Raw genomic sequence first — 22,395 nt, forward strand, 5'->3', positions numbered from 1 at the left:
CATGCCACTTTATCAACACCAGTCACAATCACATTACTGTTGACTCACAGCGATTGCAAGGCAACATATTAACACCTTTTTTCCACCCCTGACATGATACAAATATATCCACAATGATAGTCATAGCAACATGTTCAAGTCCGAATGTAAGTCTGTCTTTTGCTTTTTAACTTACTGGTTTGGTATCTTGAATTGATTGCTATATTGGGAGATATCCCAATATCTCCCATCCTTCCAGAGCAAATAGTTTTAAGAATCAGCTGAATTAGCAGTGTTTCAGGAATCGATCTAGTAAAGTGTGTCTAAGACACACTTTCAGACTCTTCAAGAAAGACAAATGGGATCTATACAGAATGACTGGTAGCAGATCATCTGGAAAAGTGGTTCCATGCTGTGTCAGCTACTTCTGCTGTTCCTAAGAGAGATCCCTACTTTGTTTAAAGAACTTCTGGCTTTTATTTTTTGCAAGTATGTGATGAGATCTTCTTACTTCTGATTTCAGAGTCCTTTACTGGCTTGCTTTCCTTTTCAGCTCTGATACAAGCTTACTGGTCTCAATCCATCTTTTGTACTGTATATAGCTCACTGTTAATACTCATTATCACATGGTAATAATGGGTCACACAAGATCAGTTTTTTGCTTTGTCTAGTGTACTTGACAGACAACTCAATGAATTTGTCTTCAAGAATGTAAGTAATTTCCTTGGTCGGAAAAAAAATCTTGTGGTACTTTATTAATAATAAATTACTACCTATTTAGGATTTTCTATTTATTAAGATGGCTTATTCCTGATTTGCTATTTGAATTGACTGTTGCTCAGAGTGAATCTGACTTCATGATGCTTTCCAATGTCATGAAACTCACAGTACCTGAATTGAGGTCTGTCACTGTATCATTTGCCACTCAAACATTGATTTAATTCTGGATCTTTTTGTAAAATCCAGCTACATCTCGTTAAAATAGAAGATTACTAGAGTCAACAAGCATCACAGCAAAATCACTGGCTTCACAATGATTCCAGCACTTTTGGGAGACAATGATGCTTCGCTATTTGAGGATGATTACATGCACACAGTAGTGCATTGCCCTTACATATCTCCACTGCCTAAATATATGTAGGATTTAATGTAGTATTTGAATTCACAGAATATCAAGGCCATGCTGCCAATGCCTCTTTCCCATTCTTCCCTCACGCAAGTGAATCTTTACTGCCTCTCACGAATTGTTGTTTAAATAAACTTTTTTTTAAATAGGAAAAAATATATTAAACCCAAGGCATATCATTATTCTCACCACATTTGTGATAGCAACAGCATTGTGTACATACTAATGTTAATTGCAAACTCTAGTTATTAAACATACCTTTTTATTAAACCAATTATAAAAGATTCAAAACTAAGACTGTGAGAATTATTGAAGAAATTTAACTGAACATCTAGCTTGGGATACAAATAATCTGCATGCATCTTAGGAAAGTTTCTTGCTAGTCAGTATTTTCAGTATGAATCTCAAGATTCTTGAAACTGTAGTATATGGATGAATAGAGTGACAGACTCCAGAAAATGGAAACATTTTGCCACCAAAAATTCCAGTAGATGTTGCCTGCTGGCCTGGGCATTCTGGCTACAGACTATGGGATCCCTGCCCTTCTGGTATTAGGGGAAAAAAATGAGTAGTGGATGTGATAGTGTTCTCTTCCATCGTCAGAAGCTTGCACTGATTTAAGGTAGCGTAAGACCTTTCTCATTGATTTCTGTAGATTCTAGATGAGATTTGATTAAGTAGATTGTGTTAATCATTACATGTTTTTTACAAAGTGATCATTTCCAAAGGTAGCTTTTTGTTTGAACTATACTTATTTCAGATCCCAAGCCAAGTCCTTCTGCCAATGAAAATCTTAAGTTTGGGGTTTTTTCATTCTTAGTCTGTCCTAGTATTTCTGGAGTAAAATTTCAAGGTCTTCAGCAAATAAAAATGAAATGTGCATTTCACAAGTTTTACTTTTTTCAGTAGTGTGTAGTATGCTTCCCAATGCTTGTAAGAGCACCATGGTTGCCATCCCTCTATTGAAAATGTACATATGGCTGGGTACTTCTTGGGATTTATGGAGAGGAACACATTGAGATCAACCCACTCTCCATCTCTGAAACTGCAGTAGCTTGTACACACAGCTGGATATGCAACTTTCATCTTTCATTATTGCCTGTGAATTAAGTTCTTCAGACTTCTTCCATGATCTGTTCTTCAGAGAACACTTTCTGCCAAGATTGTTTCTTTACTTACTTTTTCATATCCGGCATTTCTGATGTCTTTAAATCACGCCATTTGTAAGGTCTCGTGGATAACAATGACCAGACAGCACTGCTAGCAGAAGTTACTCAAAATCCCACTGTGGAAAGAAAGCAGGGTTTCAGTGTAACATCACAAAGTGAGTCAGCTGCTTTTTGCTAACCATTGAATCTAATAAGTAACTTTCTTCAGTTTTTGGTTTTGATTTGATTATCATTTATCCAGTAATTCGTTAGGACTTAGAACTCTGCCATATTCTGGAGACCTTCAGAATGCAGATGATGCTATACCTTATTCTGCTTTTTTGTGAAAATCACAAATATTCAAAAGTAGTGTTTATCCATGTTTAAAACTGCAAAGTTACATACAAAGGTTACAGCTATAATCTGAGAAATCTGAATTTAGTATGTTGTTAAATCATGCATTACATTGGAGGTTTCAGTTCTCCAGTTTGATTTCTAGCAGGCCAAATTCAACGGATTATGGGACAATATTTTAATCAATATGCAATTAACAACTATGATCCCTGATCTAAGTGTTTAATATTGTGCTACTTTGTACAAGCAACTTCTACAAAAAGGTTGGGTTTCATCTTAATTTTCCCAGACATTTGAAAAAAAATGGAAAGGGATTATGAAAGAAACTGGGAATGAGTTAATCTGCATTGTGGGGAAGCTGATTTGGGAATAAGTACTGATAGGTCTTCTGTTTGGGCAGTCCTGTCCTGCCATTGTTTGTCACTAGGAAGTCTGCATGGGTCATTTGTCCTTTGACGTGTCTTACATTATGAGGCATATTCTAAGCAGCCTTCTTCTTTTTAGTATGTCTGCCAGACTAATGTTATCTTTGTTTTAACTGGCTGGCTGGCTTTAAAAAGATTCTTGGGGTTCCTTTCTCTGTTTTCTTATGAAGTGGCCTTGTTAAAGTCAATAGATGTTCTACTTCTTATTCAACGTGGTTTTTTCTCTTTTTCAGTTTTGATCATTGGTTGCCTTTCCGTAATGAAATTATTGTACAAATGAGTTTAAAATGTTGAGAATACTTATTAGAGGTTTTCCTGTATAACTCAGAGGAGCAGAGGAAATATAAAAAGCATAGTTTTTTTAGTTTAGAAATTGTTTACCAAAAAATAAAAAAAATATTTTAATATCATGTGAAAAATAGTTTCAAATCACACCTGGTATTATTATTGAGTAGCAGCCTGCAAATAATTAAAATTCAAAATCTGTCATTTAATTGGACTTGTTAATCATAGGTCTGATTTTGTATTAATTTCTTATCTAAATAACCACAGAACTTAAATCAGACTTCCTGTGTCTTGTCAAAACTTAGATGGAGGCTGAATGTAAAAGCTGTAAGAACACAATAAAATAAGAATGTAATAGCTCTTTGCTTTTACAGAATTCTTTATCGGTAAATCTAAAATTGCTTTATTAAGGAGGTTAGTTGCAAACTGAGGTAAAGAGAGATTAATTGGGTTATCCAGGTTATATCAGCAGGTAAATGACAGAGCAGGGAATAGGCATAAGGTCCTTTGAGCTCCAGGCTGGGGATCTGTCTGCTGACCAACACTTTGTCTCACCTGCTTTTATCCCAAATGACTAAACGATTTGATTTCAGTCAAACAATGAAAATCAGACTCCAACTATTATTCACCAGCTTTGTTTCATGTACGTTTCTTCACCTGGATTGCATGGAACTGATCCCAACTGATTTGCTTCACAGTCCCTGTTACTCAGCCTTTGGGGTTAGACTACTCATTGTACAGCCTGAAGTTTTCCTAGTATCGACAATGATGATTATGTTTTCATCATGTCGAGGGGAGCATATCTGATAACTGTCTAATTCCAGGACTATGATTTCACTGCCTGCAATTTTTCCATTGAGGTGCTGCACAGCTGCACTATGTTCTAGTGGACTCTGAAAACATTCAACTCACTATTGGGTGAAACTATTACAAAAAGAATAATATTAATGTCAGCAGCAAGGAAGTTTATCGTAAGTGATGACACTGTATAGGCTCACTCAGGATGTTTAGCAGAGCAACAGTTGCCAAGCAGATAAAGTATGTTTGGAAGCTGCATTAGCAGACTTTTTTCTTCCCACAGCAACTGCTGAGGAATAAAACATATTTCTTGTACTTACTTGCATTTTGAGTGACTATATGAATGCTCTGAATGCTTGATTCATTAATAGTGCCACCCCCACTTTTTTAAATTAGTAGCCAGGAAAGCTATCAGATTAAGAGACTGAAGATTTTTGCCCATTGGTAAACAGATACAGAGACAATGACTTTGGTGGCCAGTAGGCAGATTCGTTAAGAACAATTTAGAAGGAAGTAAACAGCTTGAGCTTTGTCCCACATCCCGTTTCCAGTGTGCACTTACTGAAGTAACACAAAAATGTAAGGAATACTTACTAATATTTGGTGGAGAAAGGAGATCCTCCTACTGCAGTGTATCTCTCTCTGGCTACTGTCTATATTCCCAGCCACATCTCTCCTTTTCATTTCAGAGATCCATTTCAGCCCACTTGGATCACAGGGTTAGCATGGTTGCGTCATGACTTTTTATGTAGTTAACAGCATACAGGAGAGTGAGGAAGCTACTATCTTATTTGCCTTTTCAGCCCAAATTACTAGGTACCCAAATATAACTGGGTAGTAGGAACAGCTTTGGCCCAACTTCAAAGAAAGTTCTGATTTTATACCTTTGGATCTATGGAGAGACATCTTGACTTTCTTGTCACCACACTCAACTACTGAGAATATGTTGTCTCTATTTATAGCAGGCACTCCTTGCGACATTCAGGTAAATTCTTTTTAAAGTGTTTTCCTGGACTTTACTGTCTTTAAAAAGCCAGGTGTGCAGAGATTTTTTTTTTTTTTCCCCTGAATATCAGCAATCTATCATCAGGGATATAGCTATGTTTTGTTTTTCTCTCCCATGAAAATTTCAAGACTTAGAACATTTCCCTATGCCAAACTGAAATGAAAATATGAAATTTTAAAAAATTCTACAGGGAAACTTTGGACTGGGTTCCTTAAACTATCTACTTGTATTGCAACCATGTAAACATTTAAACTTAACTTTCTTAAATTGTTTTATTTTATTTTGTGCAAACTAATTAATTAAGTTTCAAAATGAAAGGCAGTTTCAAACTGAAAAACAAACCCCTTGTTTTGCTTTATTTAAGTATCCACAAGGGATACTTTGAAAACCAAAAATATTGTTTATTCCCACTAAATCTGGAAATGTATTTCCTATAAATCATTTTAGGTTTCACAACTTGGCAATACCGCAAGGAAAGTATTTCATGTGACAACTCCCAAGAATCTGTAAAGACTTACTTTCACTGTCACTGTTTGGACAAGCCTCGCTTATGGTGTAGGTGGCTTACTTCCAGGTTTGTTTCTCTTTCTGTAGAGAATGGTGGCTAGCAGAGCAAGAATATCATAACTGGGAGAACAGAAAACCATCACCCAGCCACACTAAATGACTACACATGTTGCTTGATCCTTGGTGCTTTTTTGTTGTGATGGTGAAAGACTGCAGCCTCATAGACAAATGCTTGCTTAACTCACGTGGATCCTGCAGAACTTGACTTCTAAATTTTGATCAGTGTGTAGTCATCCCAGTTTAGAGTCGGATTTTCCCAGCACAATTTTCCTTTCCCCATCAAGCCCTGAGGGATTGAGGTATAGGTGTGTTTTAATGATGTCGACACGTGTCTATTAGTGACTGCGGCTGCGATTAATGAATCATTTTACATAACCTAACAAACAGCTATCCAGTGGTTTTCATCACTACTGACCTGGGCGTTAGTCCAACTTCTGACATAAAGGTGGAAGCCTCTGTATCCTGTTACAGTTGTCTGGGCTACGAATTGCTTTAGTGAATGGTTTTACTAATAGCCTCTAAAGGAATGGTGGAATACTCAGCGAATAATGCCATCCAGGCCTGTGTGTATGGTAGTGTATTAGGTAAACACTGAATGATATTTTTGTACATCCAAGTTCTCCCAGATGTCAAAATGGTGGTAATTGGGCTATCTTAGTATATCTGTTGACAAAATGTCTTGGATCCTGAAATGTTTCATGAATCCATCCCGTATGAAATTTTGTATTCCGAGGGTATTTCCTCTACTCAGGAGTAAAATATGCATTCTTATTCAGACATGAAGTAGCTTTCCTGAGAAACATTAAAAAACCCAAACATCAACTGGAAATAGGTCTGAACTGAGAGCTGAGATCTGAACTGTCCAGATCTCCTCAGATCTTAGGACTCGTATGGCCCAATTTCTAGATTTGCCTGGAGAGGAACCATAGTTACTAGGAGTCTCTTTTAAACAGATGTTAATCTGTTTCCAGTATGCCACTTTTCTGTACTTCATTACTAGCACGCATTAAAGCAGGTGCTAATATTAAAAATGTAGATATCAGTGCTAAGCTAATGGTTATTCCTGTTCAGAAGTGTCAGTACAAGATTAAATAATCTGTGATCATAAGGAAACGTTTACCCATATATATCTGCCTAGACCTTGAAATCTGCTTAATAAATTTAGAACAAAGTTCTTACAATAAATGTAAAAACTATATTCTATTAAAGCAAACAGAGAATGAAAACTATCATCTACACCATCACACCCCTAGTTCTGTCCCTGTTTTCAGCCCCAATTTATCACATCCTGGTGACCTATCAATAATCTTGAACCACAAACCGAAAAGGAAAATCCCCATGAGAACAGCACACTAACATTTCCTGGTTGCCATGCAATGCAGACTGTGGTTTTACCAAGAAATCTGTTAACAACCTTGTGTCTGAGTAGTATTCTACAGGTTTTCATTTACGGAGGGCAGGGTTTTTGCAAATCTTCCACTTAATTTGCTTTATTGTATCTCTGCAGTTATTAAAATAACATTGTTTTTTTAATAAAAGACAGCATCCACCTTGAGAATGAAACCTCTAGGTGTTGTCTTGAAAACAATGAAAAGCAGGGAGCAGTGCATGAAACATCCATACAGTGGATCAAAAATCTTTATGGAAAATTGACTTCAATGGGAAGAGTTTGCATGAGTCAGTGTTACTCATTACACATAAGGGTTGCAGAACCAGTGTGAAAATAGAGATTGCACCTGGCTTCTTACTGTGACAGCTTCTAACAAGCCTCTAGTATTAATAATCAGGGTGTAACTCACACTTTCATGAAAGGACAATGCTCTTTAGTCTGTCTCAGCCAATTCTATCACACCAGTGGGCTCTAGCTAGCAAATTGTCTGTGGAACTGGAGTTAGTGATTTTGGCTGAAAAGTATTAATTGAGCCTGGTTTAGATACGTGAATGGCAATAGCACAGAAGGGCTTGCATGCAGCTGCTTGAGACAGAGCACCAGAAATCCCAGGAAAGACAGGGAGAAATGGCCTGTGTGAAAGTTAATGATGTTCTCCATGCTCATAAAACTCAGCGCAGGCTTAGGGGCATTCCATGGCTTTGGGCTGAGTCACTGAAGTCTCATGGTCTGGATGAGATTAATGATGATGACAATTCAGGCATGTCTAGTACTTTTTGCCTTTTTTAAGAGCTATTATTAAAAAATTTTGTCTTTCAGCTGTAGCAAATCATGTGGATGTCAGGTAAAGATCATGGCCTGTCAGCCCCGAAAGCTGTAAGAGGGGGCAGAATGGAAGGTTTGGGTGCTGTTTGTGTTTCCACTGTGAGTCCGCTCTGAATCAGCTCCTTTGAAACTTCAAAAGGGTTGAAGGTATCAGGAATAGTTTGGCATATGGTATGAGTTTTGCATTGCCTTGTCTCTTGAAACAAAGAAAAAAATCCTTCTTTTGCATAACTGTGTTAAAGCCAGCTAAGTGACATCAACATAAAATTAATGGATTTGACCTTCCTGCACTATGGGAAAAGGTGGAATATGTGTTTAGATTTGGATTTGGCAATCATGTTTCTTCCTTAACTCAAAATTAGTCTATAAGCCTCAGCATGGAAAAAAGAATTTAAGGTGTTAATTTAGTTTAGACCCCATCTTTTATTTTTGATAAGTTTTGTATTGATATGACTAGAAATGTTTTCATTAATTCAATTAAGGGTCCCCATTGTCTGGATGTTAAAATATGAGACCATAAAGTAAAAACTCTGGGTTCCCTGACAGCTCTGGGCAGTATGTTCTGCATCTGTATTTTGCCATTTTTAAAATGTGGTAATTACTGTCTTCACAGAGGAGATGCTAGGTTTATGCAATTTGCTTAGACTGTGAAATGTCATGCGAGTTCTAGGTACTGCTGTAGTCCTTTTCCTGCACTCACTGCTTCATGAACGGTGTCTATACTAGAGCAATGTTACAAACATTTTTAATAGTACTTGTAGAAGGTATCACCAAAATAAAAACAAAGCATGCTGTCTCAACATTACTTTAGGGCAAAGTGCCAACTAATTGGATGGCCTCAAAACCAGTTTTGAGAATTGGATTGCCACATTTTTACCCAGGGTTTCCTGGACACCCACGTGATCTCCCATGCTGCATGAGTGAGGCTTCCTGGGAACTTTGGCTGTTCTCTGCGTGCGTGCAGTGCAGTTGATCAGCACATGTGCAATAAGCCTGATACTTCCCAGAAGTGTCCTGGTGTAGAGCCAGGCTGAGCATTTCCATGGAAAACATACATGCGCGTAACTGTAGCCCACAAGTAGTTCCAATAAGCCTGTTTGTGTAAATAAGCCTATTTATTTTCAACAGTTGGAGTTTAAGGAATTGGCTGCCTAATAAGTGGGATTCTGACTACAACTGGATCTCTGGGTGGTAATGGAGCATATATTGTAGTGTTTTAAAACCATGAATGGGCTGAGGTTTGATGACAGCTGAATCAAACTCACTCTAAACAAAAGTGAACTTTGCTTAATATTTCAGTGAATCTGGGATGAGCTGCAAGATTCAAATGCAACCCAAAGCAAGCAGATGTGGCAGCAGCTTTCATAGTGGAAGTTCTTCAGAAATTAGCCTAAAGTTATTGGAAGAGATGTTGATGTTCCAAACAAATCTAGTTCCAAAATCACTGAGCTTGTTACTTTTAAGTGATCTAATAGATATTTGTGATCTGATCCCCAAATTTAATATTAAGTCTTGGGCTTCACAGGGTATGTTTAATTATTAACAAATTTAGGCCTGCCTTGTTCTACAGGGAAGAGGGAATCAAGAAGGGAAAACTAAAGAGAAGTCTTTTTCCTGTCTAAGTCATTTATGTTAAATACAGCTACTGACTGGACAGCTTCCAAAATAATGTCAGGCTTTGAATATGGAACATTCGGAGCCAAAGTAGAAGTCACTCATGTGGCAGCTATGAGAGCAGCTCCATCCCATAGCAGTAGCCATGAGCCACATCCTTCTGTGCAGAGTAGCTATATGTTGTGTTGTCTTAAGAAAACATCTGTTGGGATCTGCAGCCTGAACATCTGTTGACTACATTTGTGACACTGTGTACATGTGGCGATGGCTTTTGAGCATGCAGTGCTGTTCAGTGAGGGCTGTGGCCGCAGAAGGTCTCTAGTCCATCAACTATCCCCAGGACCAGTGCTGTGCACGTTTGCGTCTGGCACTTGTGGAAGCACTGCGACTATTTCAGAATCATGTGTGGGAACTTGCTGAGACTATCATTCTATGTTAATCCACTAGCTTCTCCTCAGACTGTGAAACTCAGCCCTGTTGCAAGACATTAAGTCCTCCAGGAAAGAAAAATGCATTTGTTAGTGTCCTCTTCCACGCAGGTTCCTCATTCTTGCCTTCAAAACCTCTCATGACATGGCTGTCATCAGAGAAATTTTAATAGAACTGTTTTTCTGTGGAAGAAAACAGCTGTGTCAAAATAAAGGCATTTTGAGAAAACATGTTCATCTTGCATAAATTTTACAAAACTAAAAATTATGTCCTCTTGGCATTTTTTATAACATATGATAATAAAAATATTAAGAACTGTAATCATCAAGACTGTTAAATAGCTATGCAATGTATATCAATTTTGTCCACATTAAATGTTTTTGTCAGCCTAAATAATTGGGAGGGCAGGTGGGAGAAGAGATATTTTTTATTTTTTTTTTTTTTTGTGGAAAGGCAATCCAAGTAACCATAATGATTAATTCTGTTACCTATGGTAAAAGTATTTAAGATTGGATGCACAGCTTTTGAGCTCCTTTGGACAAGCAGTCATCAATGCTATTGGACTCCTACCTATGCTGCGAATAATGGTTGTCTTCTCATACACCATACACTCCGGATCTAATCTGGTATTTTTTCTCCTTGATTGTTTCCTGTTATCTGTGGAAAGGAACATTCCTTGCAGTTTACACTGAATAGACACACTGTAGATGGAACAACCTCAGTTTACCAATGAACAAAAGCAATTGAAGGAAGAGTGTATGCCTTGATTACTATCATTTGCTTTCACACCTATGCTACAGAAGAAAACAGACTGTCAAGCAAAAATGACATTAGGAAAGTTGCTTGTTATTCACATAGAACGTGTCAATGCAAATGTGCATGAATTGCATTTCGGGTCTTTTAGTTATTATATGGCATCTTTTATTTCAAATAGATGGTACAGACACCCCCTTTTAGTATTTGAAGACTGGCCTATTTTTCCCTTTCTTGCACGTAGAACTCCCAGTAAAATTAAGATAAAAATGAGTCATGCTCCTCTCTTCACTGGGAATAACAGACTACTCCAATTAAGTGTGCTTTGCAGTTGTCATTCTAGTCTGGAGTTGCAACCACCTTTTTCTCTTGAGGGAAAGGTGGGGCAGGAGCAAAGTTAATTCTCATTGCTTTGAAGCATCTTGATCTTTCCCTGCTTTCTCCATGCACATGATTATTCTTATTCGTAGTATTATTATTATTAACTCTTTCTTAGCTGTTCCTGTTAAAAAAGATTATATACAAACATTTATTTTTCCTCTCATTTTACTCAGTCACAGGCTTTCCTTGGATTATACTGTTTTCTCACTGTACCTGTTGCATTGTGTAGGTAGTATCTTTCCAACATAAAGATGAACGGAGTGTGATCTCCTCAGAGCCTCTAGCCCTTATGCCTTTCATTCAGTGTCTGTAGTGAATTGTATGAGACTCTCCCCTCCCGTAGGCTTTGCATGTACTGCTTGTTCAGGGTTCCCAGGTTGAAGGCTGGAAAACAAACTGCACAACATAACTATGGCACCTAATTTTTTTTTTAAATTTTATTCATTATTTTTATCCTCATACTGCTTGCCATTGAAAGCTACTTCCATGTGCAAACCTTTACAGTATTATTAAATTAAAATCCATCTAAGACATCCTTTAACATTAAATAAGTTTACTGCAGTACATATTGAAACTCTGACATGGGTTGGCAGTAAAATCTTTGTGTGTGAGTGTGAACTCAGTAAGAGGAAGCCTTTCAAAATGGAGGGAAATACTGTCAAGATGAATGAACAGGGACCACGGAGTTCATTCATGTGAACTCTTACATAATGTGTATTTGATGCTTCTCTATCTGCCCCAGCAGGCTGAATAAGAAGAGCTTAAAGATTATCTTTCAGGGAGTATTTAACAGCATAATGTTGTTCTAGTTCAGAATATGTGTGCAGCTCACTTTTAGTTTTTGTCTCAGGTACATCATGCAACATCAAACCAGTGCAAGCTTTCTGCTTTGTCTAGCTAATAATAGGAACATGTTGCTTGAACTAGTTCTGAAACTGGGGATTGACGTATATAATCGTTTAAAAGGATTCACTGTGAAGGGATCGCAATGAGATAATTAAGGAACCTTATATTCATAAAGGCTCTGATTATACAACATTTCATCTTTAAAAAATGCTGTTATGAATTAAATATTTTGTTTTCAAATACATTTGAATATTCAGTTAGTTTTGCAGTAATGTGGCTTCCAAGACTTTCACAATCTATTTACATCTTCTGCACGTTATTGTTAATGGTATGTTAAAAGTGCTAGATACCTCACAAAAACATGTTGTATTGCTGTTTTTGGAAAGGCTGAAGATTTGGCTTGTGTCTCAGTCCAAACAAGGGAAGTATGAAGATGGTTATTGAAAGTGCTAGTGCTCTTTCTGAACGAATTGGTAGCTGGTACTAGTTGCTGGTTTGCATTGAAAGCACTGTACTTGAAAATAAATAATTTCCAGGTCTTCAGTGAAGCATTAAGTCCAACAATTTGTAATTCCTTTTTTCTTTTCTTTCGATGACAGAATTCAATGTAAGTTGCAGATACGGAGGAGTTTTTCATGTGGAGAAAAATGGTCGCTACAGTCTCACACGATCTGAAGCAGTTGAACTCTGCAGAGCTCTCAATAGTACCTTGTCAACACTAGAGCAGTTGAAGAAAGCTCATGAACTTGGATTTGAAACTTGCAGGTAAAGAAATTCTTGAAAAAATAATATATCACAGTAAGTCCATCATACATGCTATAGTATAATAACTACAGTTGACTTCATATAGCTGTTAATTAGATGGCCGTATCAGTCCTGAAGTAAGTTATATTCTATGGTGAACAAAACATCTTTGTGGATGTATATGTTTGCTCTGGGTCTGGTAATAAAAAGTCCTTGACTGCATATACTTTTTACCAATTATCTTTAAAAAATCATAACCTCTTACAGATAACATCTAAAGATAACAAAAGAGTGACAGTATAATAAACTAATTTGGAAGATGTTCAGGTCATACTGTATCACTGACTAATTGGTAAGATAAGTATGTGAAAAATTTTCCTATACAGTATAGGGAACTCTGTCTTGTCAAGAAACAGTAAAAAGCAGCAAGTGGTACTGTGAGGGATGAACTCTTGACATCCCAGTGAAAAATTGGCCATAGTATTCATGCATTCTTATAATCTGTGAATGGAGAAGTTTCAGAAGACAGCCATAAAAATGATTAAAAAACCCAAAACCACATTGTCAAGTGACTTAATTACCCTCTGTAATTAATGATGTATAGGACAACAAATGCGGATAACACAGACTCTTCAGTTTAGCAAAAAACAGCTAGACCAAGAGACTGGACTCACAGAAAAATCTGGATTCAAAAAATTAAGTTAATACTAATACAACAAAATATGTAAGAATAACAATTATTGGCTGAAACAGCTTACAAGGGTTGTAGTAGATTCTTTGTCACACCAAAATTTCATCAAGATGAAATATTTTCCTCAAGGATGCCCTCTGTTTAAACAGTAATCAAGTCAGCACAGTCCTATGGCCTGTAAATACATCAGACTAAATGATCATGTGATCTTGCTTTACAAAATACATAATACACTTAGTATGCAAGTCATCCTGAACATTCATATGCAGAAAAGAGATTGAACTCAGGAGCTGTAAATTTGAAGTTTTTTGTTTGTTTGTTTGTTTGTTTTTAATCCAATAACATATTCATGTTGGTAAATCATTATGGAGTTGAAATAAATTTCAGTAGATTTCCAACTTTACTACAATCTAAAATAAACAGCAAATATAGAGAAATGGAATTTATCTTCTGACTGGAGTAGAAAAGTTCAGTGGACATTTCTCCGATATTTTAAGACTTTCATTCTGGTACCATAAGAAATAGTACTAGCGTCAGTAGTGCCTGCAACTGTTTCCTGTGAATTATTTCATTTCAGTTTAGTCAGTGGTGCTTTACTTTTTTAATGCCTAATGCATGAATGTTCTTTCCCGCTGGCTTGCAAGCCCATGAGAATTGAATAAAGCTCCTTTCAAATTAGTAGTATCCATATGAAGTAATTTATAATCATGGAAAGATACATGTGCAGTGCCTTGAAAACATTCTTATACATATAAACGTCATGCGCTGCCATTGATGACAGCGTATGGCATGTTCATTTTCACAAGCATTACGCCCTGCACAGTGGTGAAAGAGGTGGACGATAGTGCCAGGGAACAATGGACAGAAAATTTTTAGAAGATTCTTCTGTGAGAAGTGGGAATGTAATTTAAAATAGTACCACATAAAGACTAAAGACAATTCTTTACTCTGAGGGAAAAGTTCTGCACAATATAGTAGGCATGTTCTTTCTCTAACATTAGCATATGAACGTACTTAGCATTCTGAATTGTCCAGCACTACACAGTATATACAGACTAAGGATCAAATCCTAACTAAACGTGTAGGGATAGAGATTTCTAGCGTTAGCAATTATGAGTATTCTGCAATGTGGAAAGTCTTTTCTGAAGTTAAAATATAAAGATAATTGAAAGAAGTAGCGGGAAATGATTTTTTGCAGTGGGGAGCTGTAGTTTTTCATTAATGTTACAATTCTCCCTAATTCACAGTTTAGCAGAGGACAGATTTGGACATGTAAGGCATGTAGATAGGATTCCTTCCTCCCTTCCTTCTGGCCAGCCCTCCCACCCTCTTACTTTCATTTGTTGATACTGTGCTAGAAGTCCTTGTCAGTAAGGCTAGGCTCTTATCAAGCTTGAGCAGGAGAGAAAAAATACACTGCATATAATCATCAAAATACATGTGGAATGGTGAGTGAATAACATGAATCAACAGACCATAACACAAGTAGGTGATTAATGGATTATAAAGTGTCAACATTGTAGGCTCAGTTGGAAGTGTGAGTAAAGCAGTTTATAATTCCACCTACAAGAGAGTTTCAGAATTGCAAGTATCTGCACGTTAGACATGTAACTGCAATGGGGCTCACAGATAAAAAAAATGCAAAGCTATGAAATTTACTCCTCCCTGATAAATTGTACCTCTCAAGAAGTAAAACAAAACCCAAATCAAACCCCAGTTCTCGTTACCATTCTATCACCCCTCCCAGCTAAATACATTGGAATTAATCAGGTGTTACAGGATTGCAAAATAGTAATAATACATTGTGCATTATGTAGCTCTTAACCACAGTCTTCACTAAAATTTGTGAGCTCTGTACACAATAGCCACATTGTTCGACTGAAAGATACAGTAAGAATTTGTGGATGAGTAAGTGTTGTATCTGAATATTTTACTAAGCTGTCAGCTTTTGCAGAAAGTGATGTGTCTTACAATCATTCTCTAAATTTGCTCAGGTACTATAAATTGAGGCCCCAGCATTTCTGTGTGAAATGTCACTGAGCAGTGTGTTATGCTCAAAGCAATGAAAATGTGACTCCCTGAAGAAAAAAGAAGCCAGTCTTTAGTGTCAGGTAATACAACCTCACACTGAATAAAAAGTGTACTTGCCTCCCAGTCCCTCACTTTCACTGCCTTGCTCTGGAACCGATCATCCGAGCTAATAAGAAGCTCACTTAATTAAAATGGATTTAGCTCTAGAAATTACATGCAAAATGGTGTTGAGTGGCTGGAGACTGATGTAGCTACATGTGAGAAAGGAACACCCTTCATATACAAAAAGTATGCATAAATGCATGCACTTTTAAAAAAAAAAGTCAGATGAAAATAATGGCTTCTCCGTAGCTTCTTCATGTTTGAGATATCTAGAACATTTATGCCATCTGCTATAATATGTAATATGGTGTATTTTCCTCTGTTCTTCACAGGTATGGTTTTGTAGTGGGGAATATTGTTATCCCACGAATCAATCCCTATTATCTTTGTGCAGCAAATCATACTGGCATTTACAAACTTTCAGCAAACACAACTGGTCGGTATGATGCATACTGTTACAATGCGACAGGTATGTTTATGCTTTTATGATGTGTTTTAGATATAGATTAACTAACATATGTAATCTCCTATTTAAGGTACTGGAATGAAGGCTTCTATACTAAATATCATCTGTTTTTCAGCTGAGAAGAAATACATTTTGTCAGCCTCTAGAAGTGTATCTATAATGCCAGCAATTAATTTGGCCCATTTTGTCATTAGTGTGTTTTGAACTAAACCATTTTCTGCCCTTGGGACTAACTTAGTAGCTTCAGAATGGTTCGTTATAACGGCTTAGTGCACTGAACCACTGCAGCAGTGGATCTAAAAGACATAACTGTTGTAGGTGATGGTGCTCAGCTCTTCTGTTCATGCACACATGAGCTTCTGTAGCGAACAACAGTTACTTGTGTTAAGAGATGCTAGGAGTGGCTGCCACCTGCAGCAGCTCCAAGGCCCAGGGTGGCCATCCCAGGCCCATGGACATGGCTGCTGCTCTCCTGTTTGCAGGTTCATCTAGTATTTGCTCTCAAGCAAATCTCCGTTCAGACATTAGGCAGTTAGATAGTGATGTGGGTCAGAAGCAGACCGCTTTCTTCTAACGTTTTGAACTTTTTAATAGTTGCAAATATTTTACTAAATTATTAGGAAAATATAAGTAATCTTATGACAGATGCTGAACACAGTATTTGAAGATAAAATCTGGACTAACTTCAAGTGTCTTGAATTTCAGTAGATTATTACATTCACAATGGAAACAGATCTTACAGAAAGCTGTAGGCAAAATTCATTGATGATTTGAATGGCAGTGACACTTTTTGATTTTGTTCTTTGTAGTCATATCATTAAAAATCATCTTTGCATTGGCATAGTATCAGGTGAGCTGCCATCCTCTGTCACCCACGGATGACTCTTCTCCTGCTACAGCAATGTCCATCCCCACCAGAGCTTTATAATGCCTTCTGATTCTTATTCCCTTCCGGCACTATGAGCAGGAGGGTCACACATGGGCCCTGAGCGTGGCCCTGCAGCCCGCTGGAGCAAGCAGTGCTCACCAGACCAGGGCACACTCTGCCTGTGCAGAGCCCTCCATGGAGGGGACAGGGTCTCTCCAGCTAAAAAGGATTAGACCTGCCACTGCTGCCATGACAGGGGGGCTGTCTGCATTGAAAGTGTGTCATAAGGCTATTTTAACTGACGTTGATTGCAACCATTTTCTGGAATAGTTATGGAAATGGAGAAACTCGTCATTGGCTAACAGAACAATCTTGAAGTGCCCCACCTGGGAAGGAGCAAAAAGGGAATGTAGGTAGATCAGTGAATAATGTTTGATTTGGAAATTTGTTTTCAATTGTCCACATCTGAAGCTGACATTTTGTGATTATGTACAATTAATATGGGTATACACGTGACTTTTCTCAATTTTCTCAAATCAATATTTTCTATTTTCCTTCTTTTACAGAAACAAGGGACAAAGCATGTGAGCCAATTGAAAGACTAGATACTTCTTTCCTCAACAATCAGGGTGAAATAGGTACTGTATTGATTAGAAAGACCTGCCACTTGTTTCATTTTTGGGATCTGGTTATCTTTTTTTACATAAACAATTGCTAATATTAAAAATCAAGCCAGACATAAGAAAAAAGTCAAGAGATGTTCAACAGCAATTAAAGCAATTAGTCACTTGTCATCCGCTAAATCCTATGGAGCTTGGTTTGTCTCAAGGTGCTACCAAACATTTTTTTTATATAGGTTTTTGACATTTTTTAGCACCTCAGAGCTGCTAGTGTTTCTTTGACATATAGGACTTTGCTTGAGACAGCAACTTTTCTACATCTCATTTGAGCTGCTGGTTAGGAAAGCAGCTGGAAGTAGAAGAAAACTCTCGTAATAAATTATTTGTCCAATTCTAAAATTCTGATTGACCTTACAGAGGCCAAGATTTTATGTTCAAAATCAAACTGTCTGATCAAAATATCATTTGATGCAGAGTAGGTCCTATATGTTTGACAAATATATACATTAGGATATATACATTAGACATAGCTTAGTGATGTATGATCTAGACAGATTAGATAGGATGGCAAAAATGGATTAACTGATATTAATCCACCATTGTTTCTCTTTAGTTTTTTGTTATAGGACTTGAACTGTTTAGCATTACTGAAATATAGCTATGTAGCTCCTTGATATTATCAGCTGCTTAATTTCCTCTTTCCAACAGTCATTGACAATGCAGATGGCTCACGTTATAATGCAGATGGCACACGTCATAGCGGAGAGTCCTCAACCTCAGGTGCAGATGATGAAAATGTAGGTAGTGGATCAACACATGACACAACTCCCATGGATACCTCCATCAGGAGATCCAGCCCCTCATATTATGGAAGTGCTACTCCAGTCTCACAGCTGCCAGATCATTCTTCTGGAGGGGGTGAAAAAGAAATTCCTAGAAAAGATTCTGGTAAGGACAGTAGGTTGCCACTATATCCCCTTTAAAATAACTGAGTGAAGGATTACATTGCTAGCTAAAGGATATCATGAGGGAATGAGAAGCACTGTCTCTAATTTGTATCCTGGAGAAGTAAAAGGAGAATGTGTGTCTTTGAAAGAAAACAGAAGCATTCTGAATTTCTAAGGATTCTTTTGATTGCACTGGAGTACAAAGCAGCCACACATCAGTATAGTTTCCCACATAAACCTTCCCAGAAGTGGAGAATAGATGGTTCTAAGAATTTGCTCTTGTTCTTATTAAAATACTTATTTCATTAAAGGCTCAAAAACATATCTAGCAGTGAACACAGAGAGGTTAGTGAGGCTGAGGGTATGGGTATACAGAGATAAGGATAACATTCTTATCTGTTCTCTGAAAGGATGAATTGACATTAAGTAATAAGAACAAGGAGGAGTTTACAGTACAAATGATTTCCCTGTACAAATACAGGGGGGGTTTTAGGCCATCTTCTTACTACAGCATATTACAGAATGCACAGAGACATAAAAATGTCAAATTAAAATGTTATTAATATCTTCTTCCTTTAGATGGTAAAGCCAGATTCTATTTTCATGAAGCCCTACCAAATACAAATGCCATACTCTTTTCTGGGGCATTCTGCAGGGTGGCAAATTAATGAATTAGAGTGCCTTGCCTCTATCTTGCTTTCTTGTGAAAGTGGCATGTATTTTATTTCAACTTTTATGTTGCTTGTGTGGCTGAAATTATCAGAGGTCTGAAAGACTAGCTCCCATTGAACCTAAGGGATACAAATATAATTCATTCTCTAAGTACAGTAAAGTTTACTGTGTGACCTCTGACTACAGGCTTTCTATCAAATCACCAATAACTTACCAGTAAAGGATACCAGTAGTTTGCATCATTATCCTCAATAAATACTGAAATTAAAAAAAAAAAAAAATTGAGCAGAAGCATTAGGATTATAAAATGACTTTTCACTGGTGGTATACTCATGATATGTTGTGCTTGTTTTTCTATGTAGTTAGCATCATGAAAGGTAAATTCTAACATTCTCTTCCGAAGGAACTGGGATCAGAGCCATTCCTCAAGGTGTATGCCATGTATTTCAATTGCTTGCCATGACAACTCATATCAACTCTGCTTACATGCAGAGTTTAGATTTTTTGGACTAACTCTCAGAATATATCTCATTAAAGAGGAGAATACAAATAACTTGATTCATTGCTCTAAAATCCCTGTCTAGATGGTATACAGGTACAATTAGAGCTTGTATCAAATGAACAGATCATTACCAGAATGTTCATTATCACTGTAATACATACTCCTCTTGAAATAATCTCTTTTGGTGCTATCCTTACTATGTTAGTAAAGTAAGGCTATTTGAGGTTGAATTATATGAAGAACCTAGTCTGTATCTTTCTTCTCTCTTGGACAAATAAATGAATTCCATGCTGAGGCTTGCAGTATGGAATAATTGAAGTAGTTGTGAGTACTGAGTTGCAACTCAGTTAATGAAATAGTAATGATTCATCCATCACCATACAGATGATGAAGTTTCTCCTGTATCACCTGACATCTCTTTGGTGACGGCAGCTGATGATTCCCCTGAAAAAGACGGTGGACAGTATCCTACGAGTACTAGTAAGATTTACGTTTTATAATAACTACATCAAACACAGATTGCATTAAAAGTGCTTTCTTCTTCCAGCAGGGCATTCTGGTAAGTGGTGAAGTATACATCATCTCTAATTTTGGAAAGACATTGAAAGACAGTACTTTCCAGACTGGTTAAGTCAGAAATAAAGTTCACTCTCTGGGACAAGGGGAGCAAAAACATTTACTGTGTGTTTACTTCAATGCTTATACATGAATTCAGAAAGATTGTTGTTTTGTGTTTTCCACTGCTTTTTTATCATACCTATTTACTCTATGAGGCACCACAAATTAGTGCACCCAATTATCACCTGAAGTCAATTTATTTCTGATGTAGAAAAGGACATTTTTGTCAATTTGTGATTAAAGTGTCTGTGATTCTAATATATTTATGGTTGTGAATGTGGGTAATCCACGTCAAAACCATGGCCTTACTCACCAAAGCAGTGCTTTAAGTGGCAGTTCCAATTGCCAAGCTACCTGTGCACTGCAAAAACTAATTTCATCCTTGTTGTTGGCAATATGCATGAGAAAAAATTGGGGCCTGTGGTGGCTCCACAGGCTTTCAGGGCTCAAAAGAACAGTAGCAATTTTCTCTGCTTTGCCCTTAAATAGCTGTACTGAGTGGGAAAAACTGATTGTGATGTTTTTATCAAATATGTAGTGCACAGCAGCTACAGCAAATAAAAAACTTTTAAAGTCATCTTACACATTTTAAAGTGGAACTGTACATATATTCACTCTAGTTCTTAAGTTTAGAGTGGTAAAGATCTTTGCCCCAGAAAATAAAGTGAACCTAAAGGGAGAACATTTTAATTATACAGAGGAGATCTACAGAGGCGTGTTGTAGTAAAGATTGAGCTGATAGAAATGAAAGTTTCTTCCTGCTGACTCTTTTTTTCCCCACCATGGAAGCCCGTGATAGTGAGGAATTTGCTTAATTGTTTGTTGGTTGCTGATAGATGGTCAAATGGTCTATGTGACTTGGAGGGACGGTGCCCTTGTTTCTGTATTTAGAAACCACAGGATAGAGTAAGAATGATTGTATGTCTTACACAGTTAGCAAAAGCTTTACTAAAAGACAGAAATCATTCAACCAACCATCTTGTCTCAGAGGATGTGAAGGTTAGTAACACCTTATAAATAGGTAGATGGAAAAAAGAAATATCAGGTTGATTTTCCCCCAAACCCTGAAAGCAAGTAAAGAATTTTCTGGTACTTGTTTCAAGTGAAAAGTTTTGCTACAAAGTATTGCCGGGGGGGGCGGAGCGGAAATCCCACCTGGTAACAGTGGGGAGTTTGTCTGGTTGACTCTGGTGGTGATTTTTCCTTCATATTCATTTGCTTTTGTATGCGTGTGTGACTTAGTGCTTCCTTGTACAGGTATTTCTGTACTCATTGCAAAAACCTATGCATTGTTTCTAGGCAGGAAAGCTTTTGGTTTTCCTTTTACTACTTATCAAATGTATTGATCCTAAATACATATGTCTCTTCTGGTTGCTAACAGTTCTCTCTCATGGGCATGACTATGTTACAGAGGGAAAACTAGAGGTATTTAAGATTTTAAAAGATCAAAATAACTATAGAGCTATGTAATAAAAGATGTCAGTACTGATATATGTGTATCACAGAAGTGATGGCATTGGCATGATTGCTTATTGGTTTAGGGTTGATAGATTGATTCTCTGGAAATAAAGATTATGAAGGTACTGCACCTGGACTTTTCTGATAGCTTTAGCTATTACTTAGCAACATCACTTTAAAGCCAAACAGACCCGTTTCATTTAATTTTACTGCATTACAAATGAATGAGTAATTTAACACTCCTTTCAGAAGTTAAGTATAAGCTATGCATCTTCATGAGAAGTCATCAAATATTCAGTAGCATAGGAGAAAGTTACATGGAGAACAAACAAAAAAGAAGATAAAGCCATGCCCCAATGTCTGCTATTTACATAGTGCAACAGTGCAGGCTCATTGGAATATCCCAGCCACAATTTAATTTCCCAGAGAAAAATTCCACAGACAGGACACTAGAAAATTAAGAAATAAGTAAAGAAAACTATTTAGCATATATCTTCAGATAGATGGCTAAAAATATATCTATCTAATTTTATAGTGTGTGAAAGTGAGAAACAAAACCAGTGGCTCTCCATCTATATACTACACACCATTTGTAAACTTAAAGTTTGGTGAAAAGGTGTCTAGCTTGATCAAAACACTTCTTTGCTATGGGTTTGAAGTAAACAATTGCCACAGCTCCTTGTTCTTCAGATGGTCCCCTTTCATTATTGGTCTGGCTTTGGACATTATTGGCGATGTTCTCCATCAAGT

General features: G+C 37.1%; 1 protein-coding gene across 1 annotated transcript in view; it reads left to right on the forward strand.

Annotated features, from left to right (window-relative positions):
• Positions 1-22,395, forward strand: part of CD44 (CD44 molecule (Indian blood group)) — a 65,563-nt gene that overhangs the window by 10,352 nt on the left and 32,816 nt on the right. Inside the window, exons 2-6 of the mRNA XM_050897002.1 lie at positions 12,526-12,691; positions 15,827-15,963; positions 17,395-17,466; positions 18,157-18,396; positions 19,954-20,049. Of these exons, the coding sequence (XP_050752959.1) occupies positions 12,526-12,691; positions 15,827-15,963; positions 17,395-17,466; positions 18,157-18,396; positions 19,954-20,049 (711 nt within the window). The remainder of the gene's footprint in view (positions 1-12,525; positions 12,692-15,826; positions 15,964-17,394; positions 17,467-18,156; positions 18,397-19,953; positions 20,050-22,395) is intronic.

This window comes from Gymnogyps californianus, chromosome 5 (genome assembly GCF_018139145.2).
Source record: "Gymnogyps californianus isolate 813 chromosome 5, ASM1813914v2, whole genome shotgun sequence".
NCBI classification, from domain to species: Eukaryota; Metazoa; Chordata; class Aves; order Accipitriformes; family Cathartidae; genus Gymnogyps; species Gymnogyps californianus.